The 18,675-nt window shown below is 33.9% G+C and overlaps 1 protein-coding gene across 12 annotated transcripts in view; it reads left to right on the top strand.

The window, feature by feature from the left end:
- DPP10 (dipeptidyl peptidase like 10) overlaps positions 1-18,675 on the top strand; it is a 1,275,593-nt gene that overhangs the window by 1,123,765 nt on the left and 133,153 nt on the right. For 11 of the 12 annotated variants that reach the window (XM_027082608.1, XM_027082602.1, XM_027082610.1 and 8 more), the window contains 2 exons: positions 5,734-5,786; positions 5,887-5,968. In XM_027082608.1, coding sequence (XP_026938409.1) covers positions 5,734-5,786; positions 5,887-5,968 — 135 coding nt within the window. The remainder of the gene's footprint in view (positions 1-5,733; positions 5,787-5,886; positions 5,969-18,675) is intronic. The other variant, XM_027082609.1, reaches the window with a different exon arrangement.

Below are 18,675 nucleotides of genomic sequence, written 5' to 3'. Positions count from 1 at the left end.
TTCCCTCCCATATTTATTTTCCCTTTCTACCAATACCTGTTGTTCACAATGTTCACAAAACCTTTTTTAATACAGTGTCTTAAAAGGATTTTTGTAGAGCTGCATCTTGTAATTTTGTGAACCATATTTACTACATTAGAGTATCCTACCTGATGGTCTCGTTTTTCACTGCATAATAAAGATAAAAATGTCCAACAACAGAACCACTAGTTACTCATCGTGAAAGGTATTCCATTATCCTAGAATAAACTTGGCATCATTATACCACTTACTTCCAAGAGAAACAAACACCCTTTTGTCTACATTGTCTTTTCTCTCACTGCCACTTTTTCATAAATACTATTTATTCAGAGACCTGCTTCCTCATAGTTTAGTTTTCCTAACTGTTTGAGTCAATGGCAAATCCATAATCCTATTTTAAATATCCTCAAGCCATGAAAAAGTATGCTATTTATTCCAATTCGGCAGTTTAACTGCAGTGCAGAAAAGATCGGCACCCAGAGATTTAAGCGTTTAAATTAAATTAAAGCGTTTAAGCGTTTTAAGCGTAAATTACTAAGGCACCCTGTTCTTTTTTCTTGTAAGTGTAACTCTCCTTGACATGAATCCCCATAGATGTCTTAGGCAATAAATGATATTCCAAGAAAATGTGAAAAAGCTAAAGGAGAAGGGGATTTACATTTTTAATTTGATATATTAGATCATCTTTCAATGAAATCTCTTAACTGTGATAATCACAATTAATTCATGCCTACTCGTGTCCATAAATCTTTGGGTGGTACCTTTAAAGGTCTTTCAGAAATAAATCTTTTGCAAAGCTGGAGTCATGCTTCCTGTCCCAGCTCCCTGAGAGAGAGAGTACAGAGAGATTAAGTCATAATATGGGTTGTAATCAGACAGACGTAGGCTCAAATTGTGGCTCTGTCTCCTGCTTAAACTTTCAGTGCTTCCACAGCCTATCCCATGAATTATGAATTACAGTTTCTACTTCCTGAGGTCGATTTAAACGTAAATGATATATGTTGAGCACTCAGCAGAGTCCAGTATATAGTAAATACTCAATTCAATAATTATATTAGTTCCTTCAATGCCAAAGTCAACTGTTATCTTCCCTATGATTGCAGGCTTGAAACAGATTACTAATTGCTTCTTGGAAAGCTTATGATTTATAATCTGCAAGTTCTAATTTAACCAAGACCTGCAACTGGAGCCCTTTATACTAATATAATATTTCCTAACTTTGTCACCCCAAATGGCTCAAGAGCTCTTTGGGGGCAGGGGTCATGTTTATTACAGTCTTTGCATTTGGCAAGGTACTTAACTTATAAGCTTGCATATAATTAGTATTCAACACATGTTTATAAACTGACAGATAGACAACATATAGGAGTAAATAAAAATTATCAATTGATACTCTTTTGTATTTTACTCTATTTTAAAAATGAGTTTTATCCCCATAATAATTTTTTTTTTGGAATGGTACCTAGTGTAGTGCCTGTGTCAAAAAGATTATTTAACAGACATTTGATAACTGAATGGATGTAGCTAGTTTTCATTTGCAGAACATGAACACCACCACTGTGGGTAACTTCTATATGTTTCTGTGTTTAAGTTCTGGCAGGCCTTCCTTCAATATGCCTGTTTTTTTTTTTTTTTTCTCTCTTCCAGTAACATCTCATGCTATGTCGGTGTTACGTGTACAGGTAGTCTTCGTTTTTTAAAGATTCTGGAATTGCAAACATACCTGTTTTCTAAATTGTATTTGTAACTGCAAGATCCATACTTGCTGCATGTTCTCAGTCATTCACAAACGTGTTCAGAACAGCAGAACATCTGCGTTGCCTGATGCACACTTTCCCAGCTGAGATCAAAAAAGGTGATGCAAGGTCTTCTTGTTCCAGCTTTCATACTGTAAATTAGTGTCCTTTCCATGGTCTTTTAGTGCTATTTTTTTCAAAAATGTTTGTGCTTTTTGTTGGTGATTTTGCTGTTTAAAGTACTCCCAAGCACAGTGCTGAAGTGCTGTCCGGTGTTATTAGGTGCAGGAAGGCTGTGATGTGCTTTACAGAGAAAGTACATGTGTTAGGTAAGCTTCATTCAGGCATGAGTTACAATACTGTTGGCCATGAGCTCAGTGCTAATGAATCAACAATATTTAGTGTTAGATACAGTGTCTTCACATAAAAAAACACGTGAAAAGATGGTATGTATTGATTGGTCGATGGAAATGTAACCAGAGACCCACAGGAACCTAACCCTATATTTCTCCCAGGAGCAATCATTCAGTATTTGCTAATTCAGTGTTTACGATGACTTATAGAGCAAAGCTATAGCAAACAATGATAATTAGTTATACCACTCATGGTGATTAATATTTAGTAATCAGCCTCTTATAGGGTCCTAAAGTAAGGTAGAGGTGGTGGGGATCACATTGGTTTGCAGGATCTTATGATGCCTTCTGTACCTCCCAATACATTTTTGGCATCATGAGACTGAATGTCATCTCAAGTCCAGCTTCCAGGAGTAAGCACTGATCACATTTTTACATAGTATATCTCAATTTTGCCCCACACCCACTACCTTTGCTATAACTATTCACGCTCTGTAACAAGCAGTGGAACATCATTTGCAGAGATGGGATGAATATGTAATTTTTGACTGTGAAATGTCTTTGTCCCCAAGGATCTCATCAAATGTTCAGTTCGGTGCTCACTATGCAACAGCCAATCGTTATAGGAAAAAGACTGTTTCTAACATCAGGGACTCCAATTTTATCCTCTCATCATAAAACAAGACCTACCTAGCCAATGTAGAAGAGGAACATAGGATAAAAGGAAATGAGGAGTGTCAGAAAAGAATAGAAATGTTATTCAAGGAAGGAAAGAGAGAGATGCAGATTAACACAGACTGAATTTAGCCCAATGTGCTTCAATACAAATGTTCAGTAAAGCTAAGTCTAATTCTACTTGAAAACTCCCCCTTTCAGAATCTCTGCAACACTATGCAAACAAACATAAAGAAATGTCTACCTCTAACCCTGTTGAAAATCTCTCCTATCTTACACTCTTTACATTCTGTGGTGGACATATAATGCAATTTTAATTATGGAAAACTACAAAGTATTTGAGACCTTCTGGGAGTACACACACTCACACACACACACACACACACACACACACACACACACACACACCAAGGGACAGTGGATTTAGTGGAAAGAGTTCTAAGCTAAGAAAAAAGGGCTAGGTTCTAATTACCTGTAAATGGCAAGCTGCTGGCTTTGTAGGGAACCTATAGTTGAGGCTAAGTCTCTGCAATTTGTTTGCTGTGTGTTTGCAGGTTAGGCAGGATTAACTTTTTTTAATTAAAGTATAGTTGACTTGCAATATTATGTTAGTTTTGGGTATACAACATAGTGATTTAATATTTTTATAGTTTATGCACATACAATATTATTAACTATATTCTCTGTGCTATACATTACGTCCCTGTGACTTATTTTATAACTGGTAGTTTGTACCTCTTAATCCCTTTCACCTGTTTTTTTCATCTCTGACCCTCCTCCCTCTGGCAACCACTAGTTTGTTCTCTGTATCTGTGAGGTTAAATTCTTTATTGTGATCTTCCATCTCAGCCTGCCAGCTGAGAGAAACAAATGCTGTATTAGGCTAAGAACTACAAAGCAGAAAATGGATTTACATATCCCTCTCTCTAAATCCCATCATTGGGAGACCGTCTAAGTTCTTTGGATTCATACATCGAGAAGAGCCAGCGACCTCTATAATTCTATATTATATAAATATGATAGAGACCAACATTCAATGGTTATATCCATCCAGTTTTGTCTCAGTGGTTATTTTGGCTTGCTTTGACTAAAACAGTAGTGCACAGGAACTCTCAAGATGGATGTGAGCCTAGAATTCAGGTACAGTGTGTTAGGTGATTAACAGATGGGATGAATAGTTTCTTTTTACCCATAACATCATTGACACATTTGTCTGCTTTGAAGACCAAGTGCTCACTTGGCAGTTTGCTTTGGCAGCAGAACTTTCTGAGTTGAAAAAAAATGTTTATAGAGGTGGTCACATTTCTCACCTCTTTGTCAGCTATAGTAGTAAATTCAAGATTTAAAATTTGTAGTCAAATATGGAATTTTATAGAACACAATATGAAAGCCAAAATAGACACCAGGAAAAGTTATTTTCACTCCTATGACTCTATAGTGAAGGCAATCTCAGATTTAATAGTTATTCCAAAAGAAAGGGAGGAATAAAGCTTCATTGTAAAACACAATATTATAACAAATGGGGGAAGGATTGTAATTTCAATGCAAAGAGAGAACACTAGTATTGCTTTACAGAATATGTGGCCAATCATGTTTAATTGAAGCTATTGCAGTGAGAAGTAACAATTTGACTTCTAGGGAGTTTCAATTGACAGTATTATATTTGTGCAACGTACATCCACTAGAGGAATAAAAGAAACTTTTATACTTGTATGCTGAAAAATGGAAGTATCAACATAAGTTCTGTAAATCTTGCAAATAATAACAATATAGCTAGATGGAAAAAAGTTTCTTCACTAGATCCACATAGCTTAGAGAAAAAGAATTTCATTGAAATGTCACATACTTATCATCTCTTTCCCTAACCCGTCTTTTGCAATTTTCCTCATTCCTCTGTATTCTACTATTCCACCATCTTTAATTAGTAAGAACCAAAATATAGGGATATCTTTGCATCATCCACCATGTTCTTTAATGTCACCCCATCATGGATGCTGTGATCCTTGGGAAGATGCCCTTTAAAAAGAAACAAGGCTCTTTATAAGATGGCACTAAAGTCTCTTGAAGATACGTACTTGCAACCCACTAGTTAACATATAATTTTCAACTATTTCTATGAAGTGATTGGGGTGTTACCCCATTTTGTCTCCACAAACACTTTAAGCTGCAAGAGTTTTTCCCCATCAGAATCATTACTCAACAAATATTGATTGCATGTTGCATGCAAACATGACACCATATAAGGTAATGTGGAGGATGCAAAGGTAATACGCACCTGGACCTGACAACATTTTAGTGGGAAAAAGAAACAAGTACTTAAAATATTTATCTAACTTACGTTACAGGGTGAGAATTGTCCTAAGAGTTGAAAGTAAACTGTGAGACAGATTTCTATTGAAGGCTATGCAGAGGCTATAATGGAAGGAGGGGAAATTTTCACCTGAGTGAGGGTAGGATGTCCTAAAAAAAAGAAAAAAAAGAGAGAGAGAGAGAGAGATGCTCAGGTTACTCAGGATATACAGAGGAATTTGTTTAAGGTAATTGAAGTATAGACTAGGTGAAAAGAAGTAGTGGATGTTAAGGGTGGGAAAACGTGTAGGACCCAAAATACCAAAACCCTTGAATATCATTGAAGTGGTTTGAACTTTATTTTATAGGCAGTGAGGAATCACTGAATATTTCAAACAAGTTAGCAAAATATTCAGAATCATACTAAATATAGAGTGTGGATTGAATAAGGAATGAGATTGATGGTAGAAAGAAGGATTAGGAGGTTATTACAGTAAGGCTCAGAAAGGGTAATAAACTCCAGAACTAGAATGTTTCACATTTTGAATTCTCTCTAAAACCAATTTTAGATTTCCTGGATTTTATCAAAAACATATATACCCATTAAGATGGAGCCTTTATTCCAAACTAGGGTCTATAATGCTTCTTTTTTTTTTCAGATTTTTCATTATTCGTATACTGCTTCATATGTGATTTACAATATACACACTAGGTAAGTTCTTTGATTTTCTGGTTTCCATGAGCAACTGTCCAACTAAATTGTTGATGTAGGTGTTAATTTGTTCATGTAAAAATATTTACCTTTTTTCAAGGGAAGTTTGGGAGTTAAATCCTCCAGAAGTAGAGGACTCCATCTTGCAGTACGCGGCCTGGGGCGTCCAAGGGCAGCAGCTGGTAAGCACAGGCATTGGTATGCACTGAGTACTGTCAGCCAGGGCCCTATGGAAAATGCTTACAGAAGCCACTCGTAAAAATTGTCCTATTATACTGGATGATTTTAATTTACCTTAATATCTTTTATCTAGTATTTTAATTTAAGAATATATCAAATAGTACCAGTATAATGTTATCAACTAATTAAAAAGAAAAGTTTATAATGTGTGATTAAACTGCTAGTTAATAATAAAACCCAGAAGAGATCCAAGAATACTAAGGCCTAGTTCTGTAAAATTTCTGTTACATAATGTTTTATTTATTCTTAAAGCACTGTTCATGGCAAAAATGTAAGATGGAAGTCTACACTTGACGATGTTCTCTTAAGACTTTTTTCTCATATATTTTGGAATTATCACAAACTCAAAAAGAGAGTGATTGATGTATAAAAGCAGTTTGAGCTTCACAATGTTCTTGAGTCTCATGGGTGCCTGGATATAAACTTTAAGGGAAAATTGCTCAGGAAGTGGTATTGCTTGCTTGTATGGCTTGAGCATGCTCAAAAGTACTACACATGGCCAAACTGATTTCTAAATTGTTTGTGTGTTTATACGCTTACTAGCAACAATGTGAGAATCCCCTTTGTTCCATATCCTCACGAACACCTAGTTTTTCCAGACTATTATTTGTTAATAATGACATTATTGCTTCTTCCATTCCAATTTTTCTGCTTTCTAATTTATTAAATTCTTCTTGCACTAGCTACCCTATGAATGTGCCTAGTTATGGTGAGGTAGTTTCTTTTTTTGTGGGAAGATTTTTAAAAATGTATTCTATTATGATTGTAACAGTAAGGTTTAGATTTATTTTTGAATAAGTTTTGGTAATTTATGCATTTCTAAAAGTCCATTTCACCTAAATTTTCAAATTTTTAGCATAATATTTTTATAACTTCTTAGTGTTCTTTTAATCTTAGCATGTGTTGCTGTATTTTTTCTTGTTTCCTAATATTATTTATAAGTATTTTATTTTCATGATCAACTTTGGTTGATATTTATAAATTTCACATTTGTCTTCTCAAAAAGCCAAATTTTAAATTTATTTGATCCTTTCTAGTATAATGTTAGTGTCCTCTTTTTCTGTTCCAATAAAACATGGAAAACTATAGAATTTTCTTTAAATGGTGCTTAATCTTCATCCAACAATTTGATAGTAATACTTTTAATAGTATTTAGTTAGAATATTTTAAAAAATTTATTGCATATTCTTATTTCAGGTGTGTTATTTTGATGTTTGTTTTTAAATTTACAAAAATGTGAAATTGGTTTTGAAACTAATTTGTAAAGTTCAAAAACAGATCTTTGTAATAGTCACTTAGAAAATGATGACCTAATGGCTTAATGTAAACTTTAATAAATGTTTTCCCTGCGATAGGTACAGTGTTTTATATGTGCCTATTGGGTCTATCTTAATACATAATTATGTTTTACATAATACATAAATTAAAGTTAAATAAGTTAAAGTACATAAGACTTTAACTCCTTAGTAGTGATGGTGGATATATGGTCTTTTTCTTTAGTATTCTGTAGGTTTTACATTATATAATTTGAACTATGCTTTTAAGAATGAGGGGGGTTAAATGTATTTTAAATACGTCTTTTAGTAAATTGAAATTCTTCATATTCTTATCAATATGTTCATCTTATTTGCCTTTAATAATTCTGATCAACCAACCCTAACCCTAACCTTTAACAGAAGTTAGAATCCTCTAGTTTTGTTTGTTTGCTTGTATTTACTTAGAATTGCTGCTTCAGTAACAGCTGAGTGGGTTGAGGTATGTTTTTTAATTTCCCATGACCATCATTTCATTACGATAATTTAGGAAATATAAATATTTTCCTTAAAAAAGTGCATATTATTAGTTTTATTCCATTTTTTAAATCTAAGAAATACTTTCTTAAGCTAATTGGCGAAACAGATATTTCACATCACAGTAAGGCTGTGGAATAATGTACTATAACTAAACAATGCATCTTTTCATTAAAAAACTTCTGGACCCTGAAATATTCTGGACGTGAATATGCCTGAGATAGAGTCTCGGCCAGTGGTTGGTTATGTGACTTTGGCCAAATCATTTTTCCTCTCGGCACCTCATTTTCATCAGTAGTAAAATGAAAGCATTTGACTGTGCTTTTTGACCTCCCTCATATTACATTCTATATAATTCTAAATATTATATTCTATATTTAACTGGGATTATTTAAACCTTAAAGGTTTACCAATAACATTGAGAGAAACATATACAAAGTTGCCAGACATTAGACCTGAAGCTTCTTGAACATCTTTATGGTTACATTTTATAAAGAAATCCTGTATAACACAGTGTATTCACTGCCTTATCCACACTAAATGGTTGAATCATTGATTAAATTATTATGAAGAAAACAAGCCAGTAATTTAAAATGAAAAAATATTGCAATGGTTCAAATACCATAGATTATAGACAGTATATTTGCATTTATCCTGTGTCTATTTTAGACATTTAAAACAATGTGTTTAATATACCTATGTAGGGCTGTCTCTAGATCCATTCCATTATGATATTCCTGAAGAGTGGCAGCAGAAGCTGCCTAAGATATGCTAGATATGAAGATGCAGGTCTGATTCAGAGAAGTCAAGGATCAGTGTATTGATGGACAGTAGTGAGTGGGCACCAGGAAGTGGGCAGGCGCTGTAGTCCTACTGCTTCACTCTGCTGCTGTCAACAAGAGAGCTGGTCCATTAGGCCAGAGGGAAATTCTAAACACACAAAATGTTAGAACACAGAAACCCAAAATAACTTCATGTTCCTGTCACTGGAGAGTCCTTAGGAAAAATGTATAAAACTTTGATTAGTTTTAAATGATTCTTTTTCTCCAAGCCTGAGAGCAACCTACACCTGTGCCAAAATAAGTTTTATACCCTAAAGGAAGTAGTATTAGTTGTATGCATTTTCTTTAATGATTCCTATTTGTTATTGATTCCTTATTCTTTAATATATTTGAGAAAATCATAAGAATACTAAAAATTTACAAAAATCATAGATCCTCTCATGGGGGTCATTTTGCAGGTGATTGAATCCTCATCCATTACTTACTAGCTGTTGATTTTGAGACAATTACTTAATCTCTACATGCCTTAGTTTTCTTATCTTTAAAATGGTGACAATAACAGTGCTTTACTAATAATGCTATTCTGGTATTTAATGTATAAATACAAAGCATTTTGAAAAGTATCTAGCATGTAGTATTTTAGAGGTGTTAATTTTTACTGTTTTAAAAAGATTAAAAACAATGTGTCACTTGAATTTTAACTTCTTCAGGAATTTTGGTGTTACTGGTTTTTTTGAGAAATAAGCCTAAGTTCTTTGTCATGGCATTTTCCAAAGTCATTTGGGAAAATTTTGGGATAAGTTCCATTCTTGTTGAGGTTATTTTTTGTGCAAGTAAACATAAATTCAATATAATTAAAGGGTGTATCTCTGCAAATGGCTAACGGTCCATTTCATGTGAATATGACAGGCTTTGTCACTATTTGAAGCCATCAGCAAAAGTCAGCGATATGATTATACCAGAGATGAGCCACTGCAATACTTTAGTTTTGCATTAAATTAATCAGAGTCCTGTAGTGTTTATAAACTAAGAACAATTGATCTTTTCATCCTTAATTCTCACTCCCTAATTTTATTTGCTGTAAAATAAATCCTTGGCTATAGAGAAGAAAGGTAAGAGATTGGGCATAATTTATAGATAAAGAGGGTCTGAGTTAGAATTCAAAGGATGGAGAATTTTTTAGTAACAATAGGTGTAGGGGAAAACAGTTTGGTTGTGGCCAACTTTGTGGGAAAAAAACCTGACACAATACAGCATGTATTATTTAGAGAAGGCAGTGAGTAGACCACTTCAGCTGTAGCAAATGTTTTATAAAAAGAAATGGTGGATACTGAAGCAGGAAGAATTATGTTAGTCATTCAGTTGAAAAGAATTCTGGTTTAAGAGGGCGTAGCCTTTTTCTTTCCAAAATAACTTCATCTTATAAAAGTGAAAATCACTCATTGTAGAACATTTGAAAAGTCATATAGTTATATGAATTCATGGAAATTCATATAGAAAAGTTAAATACACCTTATCTATAATTTTACCGTAAGAATTGAAAGCTTCTAAAAGTCAGATGAAGTCTGAGCATAAGAAGGAAAAAACATTTCACTGATTAAAATACACTCTCTAGAATCAGAAAAAACTCAATTCAAGCTCAGATTTTGTTTTGTAACTTATGGAAGGTTGAAAGCTTTAAGCTTAAACTTGCTCATTTTAAAAATGAAAGAAAATCATAACTACTCCCAGTTTTGCTTGAGGTTTAAATGAGATAGGTAATGTGCACAAGTCAGGATTTTCCAGTAAACAGTATTAATAGTGTATATAGCTATATATGTATATGTGTATTCAGAGAGAGAGAGATTGAGAACCTGCCTCAAACAATTACGGGCGCAGTCTGGCTGGCTGGAAACTCTGATAAGATTGAATATCACAGTCTTGAGCTGCAGTCCTGAGGCCTTCAACTCATTGGATAAAGACCAACCACATTATTCCTTACTTAAAATGAACTGATTGTAAATGTTAATCATATCTGCAAACTGCTTTCACAGCCAGACTAGTATTTGACCAAACAGTCAGGCACCATAACTCAGCCAGATTTACACATAAAATTAGCCATCACAGCATAGTAAGCACTCAATAAATGACAGCTATTAATTGGATTCCCACTTGTCCTTTCATGTAATAACATAATTCATTCAGAATTTCATCATCTTTCCCCTCAAAATTTTTGCAGCTTATTTTCTAACGTCCCTTCTTCAATTGCTAGCCATTCTGATTCACACCTGCAGAGATATGGTTAGCAATGCAGATCCTTAGCAACTCCCACAAGGTTATGAAATGTCACTGAGATGACACACAATGTCATTGATGTGACACACAAGATGTGACTAAGTTGTCACATCATCTGACTCCTGACAGTTCATCACAGAACAAAGCACAGATGTTTTTCTACCTGGACCAAACTCTGTAATTTCCAGAGGGTGACACAGGGCTGCTTTGTGCTCCGAGTGATTCCCCTTTCTATACCCGTTGTTTTCTTTTCGTCAGAACTCTTTGTCAAATACTTTCCCTCCTCTTCTCTGGTAATTTTTCCAGCATTTCTACATCTAAGTGAATTGCTTACTTCTCAAGATTCTAATATTGTTCTATTTTATTTCAAATTTTTACAGTATTTTATATTATTTATTTACATTGCTGTCTTCCACCACTAAACTGTAGTCTTTTCCAGAGCAGACAGAAGAAAGAATATGCTAAATGTCCCTCTCTTCTCTCTCTTTCTCTCTCTCTCCTTTTATCTCTCTCTCTCCCTGGCTCTGTCTTCCCCTCATCTTCCTCCCCCTTCCTTCTTCATAAAATTCATCTTAGCACAAGGCAAAATGTAGATTTAATAAGAAATTAATGAAAGGCTAACAGTTGTTTCCATGGATAATGGGATGCCAAAGAAGGTTTTGAAGATGGCATAATATGAAAAGAAATCATTCCTGAAAAGACAGGTCTGGCAGGAAAGTTTAAAATAGAGTGTAGGTAACTGAGTCCAAAGGCAGAGAGCTAGGTTTAGAGGCCATTAGTATAATCTAGAACTGATTTGATAGATAACAATATATTTAAGAGATGAACACATCAAGTTTTAAACTGAGATCTAAAATTTGCAGTCCAACAATAAAAATTGTCTTATAAATACTTATTCAAGTAAATTAAATTATGCATATATGTATGTTTTTACATATTTTTGCAAATAATATCATTTTAGACTCTTAATTTATTTAAACCACTTTATTGAGTACAAATAAAAGATTGAGGGCTTCCCTGGTGGCGCAGTGGTTGAGAGTCCGCCTGCCGATGCAGGGGACACGGGTTCGTGCCCCGGTCTGGAAAGATCCCACATACCGCGGAGCGGCTGGGCCCGTGAGCCATGGCCGCTGAGCCTGCGCGTCGGGAGCCTGTGCTCCGCAACGGGAGAGGCCACAACAGTGAGAGGCCCGCGTACCGCAAAAAAAAACACAAAAAACAAAAGATTGACACATACAAAAGGCTGTACTTTGCATTGAATACATACAAAAGTCTATAAAACTTGAGATGAAAATAAGTATACACCCATGCAACCATCAGCACCTTCAATGGCATAAACACATCCATCACCTCCAAAAGATGTTTACTGCCCTCTTTAATTTTTTGTGTGATAAGAACACTTAACATAAGGTAGACTCCTTCTTTAATATTGCTAGTACTTTTTCAGTCTATTCAGGATAAAATAAAATCACCATACCCATTCTTCCGATGGCATAAAACTTTAAAAATATCCAGTGTGTTACTTAATTTATCACAATTTAGGTGTTTAGAGAAATCACTTTTCTACATTCACTATCTATATTTTTGAAGAACGTAATGTTTAGATAATTCTCCAAATACAATTTATCAAACTTTCCTATCACCTACGTTTTTACTTACTAGAGATTTACCTTAAAATTGTATTAAAATCTTAAGTGATTAGCAATGGTTCATTGTCTCTAGGAGAGTTTCGATTTCTTTGGTGTAACTGCTTAAGTTTTCATTAAGATTTAATGAAAATTTAACTAATTAATTAATTTCATTAATTAATGTAAACATTTTGAACAATTTTATTGACTTTTCCAGGGTAACTTTAACCCTTCTTCGTTTAAAGGCAGATGTTTAAGGTAGCATTTTTCAAACATGTTGCTGAAATCTCATGTCCCCTACTAAAAATCAATATGATTTTGCTTCATATGCCATTGTGTTTTTCTCCAGTATAAAAGTAATCATTTTAATTGTCATTAAGATGTATTCAAGAAATACATGATAAGCATTTGCAAATATAAGATATACATGTGCATACTCATACACACACTACACACACACATAGTCATATGCACACACATTCACTCCCTGCTGCTGGTGTCATGTACATTTGGAACGAAAGTCTGGGGTTTAGAGTCCTAGCATACCAACATACCAGAGGTGACATAGAAGTAAATAAAGAAAAGCAGCCATTGAGAGTCAAGGTCTATTTCAAGTCAGTTCTTCACTGGGGTGTGTGTGGTGTGGTGCTCATTCCTAGGTAGTACATTGGTGCAGGAAAACTGCCAGAAAATTTATACCATAACATCCTCAAGTGTTTGTCATGATGACCTTTCCTCTTATAAATGAATTTGCACCTTTTTTTAAAACTCCACTTATTTTCATTAGTGGTGATAAATGAAAAACAAGGTTACTTTTTCATTTTACCCAGGACAAAATCTAATGATTATATTTTTGGTTCCAGGAAATAATAAAAGCAATCCTTCTTATTATATTCTAGTATTAGACACACCTAAGGTCTAATGGGTCTCACTTCAAGTTTGGAATCAGGAAAATCAATATCAAGAAGCTAATATGTTTTCTATAATCAATATTTTGACTGGGGATAACTGATGAACCATAATAGGATAACTATGTTTGGATTGAACAAAAATACCTTTAAACTATCTCAACCATTTTGACTGATACATTTGCATTGTATTCAGGTGTATATTTACATTAGTATATCATGTAGGCAAATGTGACAGGAAATACATTCTCATATAAGTAAAATATGGTAACAGTATAAGTGTACATGTGTAAAGAAGAAATATGCAATTACAGTGTACAATTTAAAAGAAAATTAATTTGCCTTGCTGTGCAATATAAATCTTAGTGTCTTGTAATTATTTAAACAGCATATTTATGACTTTTCTACAAAATTCAGATTTCCAAAAGAAATGGAAAATGAAATTACTATCCTTTATAAGCACACATTTCAGATTATTTCCCTCCAATTAAGTGTTGCTTATTTCAATGTAAGGAGAAAACTGAGCAACTTGCATACTGTTAGCTATACTCGTATTGCTTTTAAAGGCTTTGCACAGGCCTTATCAGAAGTCACTTGATAAGTATGTGTTGACTTGACTTTGATGATTGCCTTGGACTGTAAACAAACTCTCTGAAGGCAGGAGCTCAAATTCTGTAATTCTGATAGCATGTATAACTGTATATAGAACTATGGAGTTAGCAGGCATGGGTTTTCCATTGACAATAATAAAAGAGAAGCTGCTTAGAGAAGATGTTGTAACCTGTGCCAGCATATGCAAATGGAAGATACTTAGATGCTGACAGATGCGAGGCCAGCCCTGACCTAGATTTAGATCTAGAGAGTGATTAGAAATATTGCCAAGCTTTTATCTAGTAATAATAATAATATTAATAATTAAGAAGCAAGAAAAGAAAATCAATTCACTGTATGCTATTTGAGAATGCCTTTTTCCTGTGCTATGTTTGTAGCGTTTTATTCAACATTTAGAAAAATCAAATGGAAACCAATATTGTCATATAAAGTACCAGTTTTAATGATGGAATGTCAGAAATGTACTTCTCTCTTCTGGGGGGAGGTGGTAGTCTTTATCCTGATTTAAAGTGCTTCATTTGGTTTAATCCAGCATGAAATATAAAATTTCATAGAACTTCTAACTAGATCTCATGAACTTGTTACTTATTACGGGTATAAAAGGCACAATGTCTATTCCAGGAATTCACAGAAAATAGACTTAAAGGTGAGAATACTCACCTTTGGGAACACCTACAACATGGACCTCATCTTGCAGGGGGAATCCTCTCTGAGGTGATGGAGCGGTTTCCTAGAGGAAGTAACCAGCAAGTGGAGTTTTGGAGTTATATACTGGTGCAAGATTTGGACCTTTATTTAAAGGTGTCCCTCTGACTATAAGGAAGCTCTCAATATGAAAAGAAATAGAGTAGACTTCTATGCAATCACATGCTTTAATTCTTTTATTTATACTTTTAATAATAGAAAACTATAACTTACTATTATTTCCAAATGTGAAAAGATAATAAAGCAAACTAGAAATATAAAATGTGTTAGCAGACTTGTACTAGAAAGAATAACCATAAAAACTCACTGTAATAAAACTCCCTATATTTCCCTTAACTTATATTTAAGCAATTTTGAGTTATTTAGTAAGAATGAGGTAAATGCAACAGCCATATCTTTTCCCCTATTTGTTTGTTTTCCAACATAAATAGCAATTTCTGCAGCACTTCTTGTCTCATGCTTCTCCTAACATTGAATTAAATAATATATTGTGGAGTAAGAGCCAGAGAGATTCTAAGATTGCACATTTTTAAACTATAAATCTGGATCATACATAATCCAATGTACTGAATACTTTGGACAGTTCCTGCTAAGCAAACCATTTGAATGGAGTAACAACATAGATGATGATCAGTGAAGGTTTCTAAATATTAGACTCTTTCTGTTTCATTGCAGCTAAGCTTTTGCATATCTATTATTCTTACTTTTAACCATACAGGGTTATCCTACAGTGCTGTCAAGTCATAGTCCTTCAACGGTCTAAATAAAAACTTTAAAAATAAGATTATAGTAGTGTTTTATTGTAAGATTTGACCCATGCTACACAACCCCTGAGGTATAAAGATTCCAATTAGGAAAAGTTCAGTATTCTAGTGATTTACTGTTCTTTAGTAAACGGCATGAAGAGAACTCTCTGAGAGAACCTGTGCTCTGCATTAATTTCAAGATTCCTCATGTCAGAAATAACTCCAGGCATCCTTTACATGGTGTGGTAGAGGAGCTCTCCCCTTGCTTTCCTTCTTAAGAACAACAAAGAAACTGAACATGTGAAAAGAAACTCTATATTTTATGATACTTTGAATCGACCACAGCCTAAACTATAGTCTCTGAGAAACATGAAGTAATAATTCTCCAGAGCCAGGAAAAGTTTGAAAGCAGATATATACTTTAGTAGATTTCAGAAACTCAGAGAAATAGACAAATTGAAAATTTTAGCTGGTAATTTCAACACTTGTCTTCCGGTTAAAGATAGAACAACTATACAGAAAATCAGTGAGGATATAAAAGATTTGATCAACACAATCAACACAATCAACATGACATAATTGACATTTACAGAACACTATACCCAAAAATTACAGAATACAGGGCATTTTTAAATGCTCACACTGGGTCATAAAACAAACCTCAATAAGTATAGAAGAATGGGAATAAAACAGAATATGTTCTTGGACCACAAAGGCATTAAATTAGAAATCAAAAATAAACATAAACTATACACACACATTCTTATTGGGCTATGAATATATCCAATAAGAAATATAGTACTATATATCTAGCAATTCTAAATATAGAATTTATCCTGTGGATATATTGCACATAGATCCAAACACATAAAAAGAAAATTCACTTGAATGTTATTTACAATTTAAAAAGCAGAATAAAAGAATAGAAACAACTTAAGTCATCATTATGAGACTAATAAAATATATTAGGGTGCATAAAATAATAAAATATTAAAAAGCCATTAAAATTAGTATGATTCTTCTACATGTGCAGATATGCAATGCCATCCAGTAATAAACGTGAATATAATTAATCAGTATGCTTTCTTTTTAAGTCATTGTAAATTTTTGAGACTTTGGTTCCTTTGGGTCTTATTTCTAAAACCAAGGTGTATTATCTTGGTAGCTCATCCAGTTTTAATCATATGGTTAATAAAACATGTATTAAACAATTCAGTTAGCATGAATTCAGTTCTGGTAGCATTTATTACTCCCAAATGTGATGACCTTCAAGAATTTAGTTAGTAAAATGTAGAAAACATTTTCTATAAAAAAAAAAAATAGGCACTTGAGTTTTTAAAGAATAAGAAGTTTGTCCTTAGAATCTGCTATGTTAATCACTAGAGAATTCTGTTGGAGTGAAATTGAAGAACGGCTGAGACATTTAAAATCTAGAAGCAGAAGATGATAAACCAAGAAATACTTTGGACAAAACGACAATAGTTATAGCACAATAACATGCAGATAAGGCTAGTCGAATGCATACATTTTTTTTTTTTTTAATGAGGGAAATAGTGGGTTTGTTTCTTTGGAATCATGATTTTGGCCCACGGGCCCAGCCGCTCCGTGGCATGTGGGATCCTCCCAGACCGGGTCATGAACCCACGTCCCCTGCATCGGCAGGCGGACTCTCAACCACTGCGCCACCAGGGAAGCCCTAAAAATAAAGAGATTTTACAGAAGAAAAAAGTTATTTGAAAAGACTTTGAAGGAAGATCTGATTTATTTGCTCTGGATGTTTGGCTTGTTGTATCAGAGAATCTAAAAGGTGAAGAAAAACAAAATAAGGGATCTGCTGGGACAGAGAAGTGTTGGCTTGGTTGGCCTAGAATGTTATGGTGACTAAATATTTGGTGGATTGTAAACGCTGTTTTTAAGAAAAATATGAAAATTTTGCTCTAAATCAATTAATTCGAGTCAATCCTTGATGTTTAATTTCTCAAGATGAGTTTTATTATTGCTACTGAAGTTTGCTGACAAAAAGTTTACCCATATCTTGGAGAAGTGTTAATGCAATTTGAAAGCTATGAAAATAATAGATCTTTAAGGATACACATAATGATACAGTTACCAGTTATTTTTTATTTAAGGTAATAAGACTTATTTTAAATTGCATTTTTCAAAGTTTTAGAATATTTGGCCTGTAAGATGTTCTGATTTTTTTTTTTAAATTGTGGTCAACTGTATTTAGGAAACGTTATATAATATCGTGGATTTCAGTGTTTCAAAATGAAATTAGCAAACTTTGAAGGATCCTGAATTGAAAGAAAGAGAGAGAGGGAGGGAGGGAGAAAGGAAGGAAAAGAGAGAGAGAGAGGAAGGAAGGAAGGAAGGGAAGGAAGGAAGGAAGGAGGGAAGGGAGGAAGGAAGAAACTAATACTGTTTAATTCAATATTTCTTAGTTGTTTACCCCAGATCAAGGGTCAGCAAACTTTCTGTAAAGGGCCAGATAGTAAATATTTTTGGTTTTGCAGGACAAGAGGCAAAATCAAAAGTATTATGTAAGTTTTAATGTAACAAGGCAGAAAAACACATTGCCAGAAAATTCTATTGAGGTAATTCAAAGTAAAATAACAATTAAGTGTAATGTTTTATAATACATATCTACCAATAAGAAGAATGAGATTCTTTTTTGTGGGATAACTTTTCACCTAATTAGGATTCCATATAAGTGTTCCCTCTCATCAAATTAATTACACATGTTGGTCTGCAAAAACCATTCTTAGTTCATGGGCCAGGCTAGATTTTGCTCATGCACCATAATTTACTGAACCCTTCCATAGACCATGAAACTTTTTTTTTCATATAATGCCTATCAGAACTAGTATTTTTATAACTAGTGTTTTAGAATATTACTTTTCTGCATTGAGAGCCAGAGAATGGTAAAGCTGATTGGCATGAGCCTCATATGAAAAGGATTTTTTATAATGGGGTGGAAGAATTATGTTCTAAAGGAACAAAAGGGAGCAATGAGCATCTTGAGGTATGAGATAATAAGCAGGGGTCACTAGAGAGGGTGCCTGGGTAATGATGTCCTCAAGGGAGACCAGGGTTCAGATATGGCAAAGAGGGAGAAGGAACCCTTAGAGAAGTAACAAAGTAGAGGGAAATAGGTTGGTTTTGGAGTGCCAGTTTTCAAATATAGAGTAAAAGGGCATGGAAGGT

This window comes from Aethalodelphis obliquidens, unplaced genomic scaffold (genome assembly GCF_003676395.1).
Source record: "Aethalodelphis obliquidens isolate GAN/ISIS:26980383/991018 unplaced genomic scaffold, ASM367639v1 scaffold47, whole genome shotgun sequence".
Classification (NCBI taxonomy): domain Eukaryota; kingdom Metazoa; phylum Chordata; class Mammalia; order Artiodactyla; family Delphinidae; genus Aethalodelphis; species Aethalodelphis obliquidens.
Note: the sequence above shows the minus strand (reverse complement) of the source record. Positions and strands in the feature narration are given on the sequence as shown.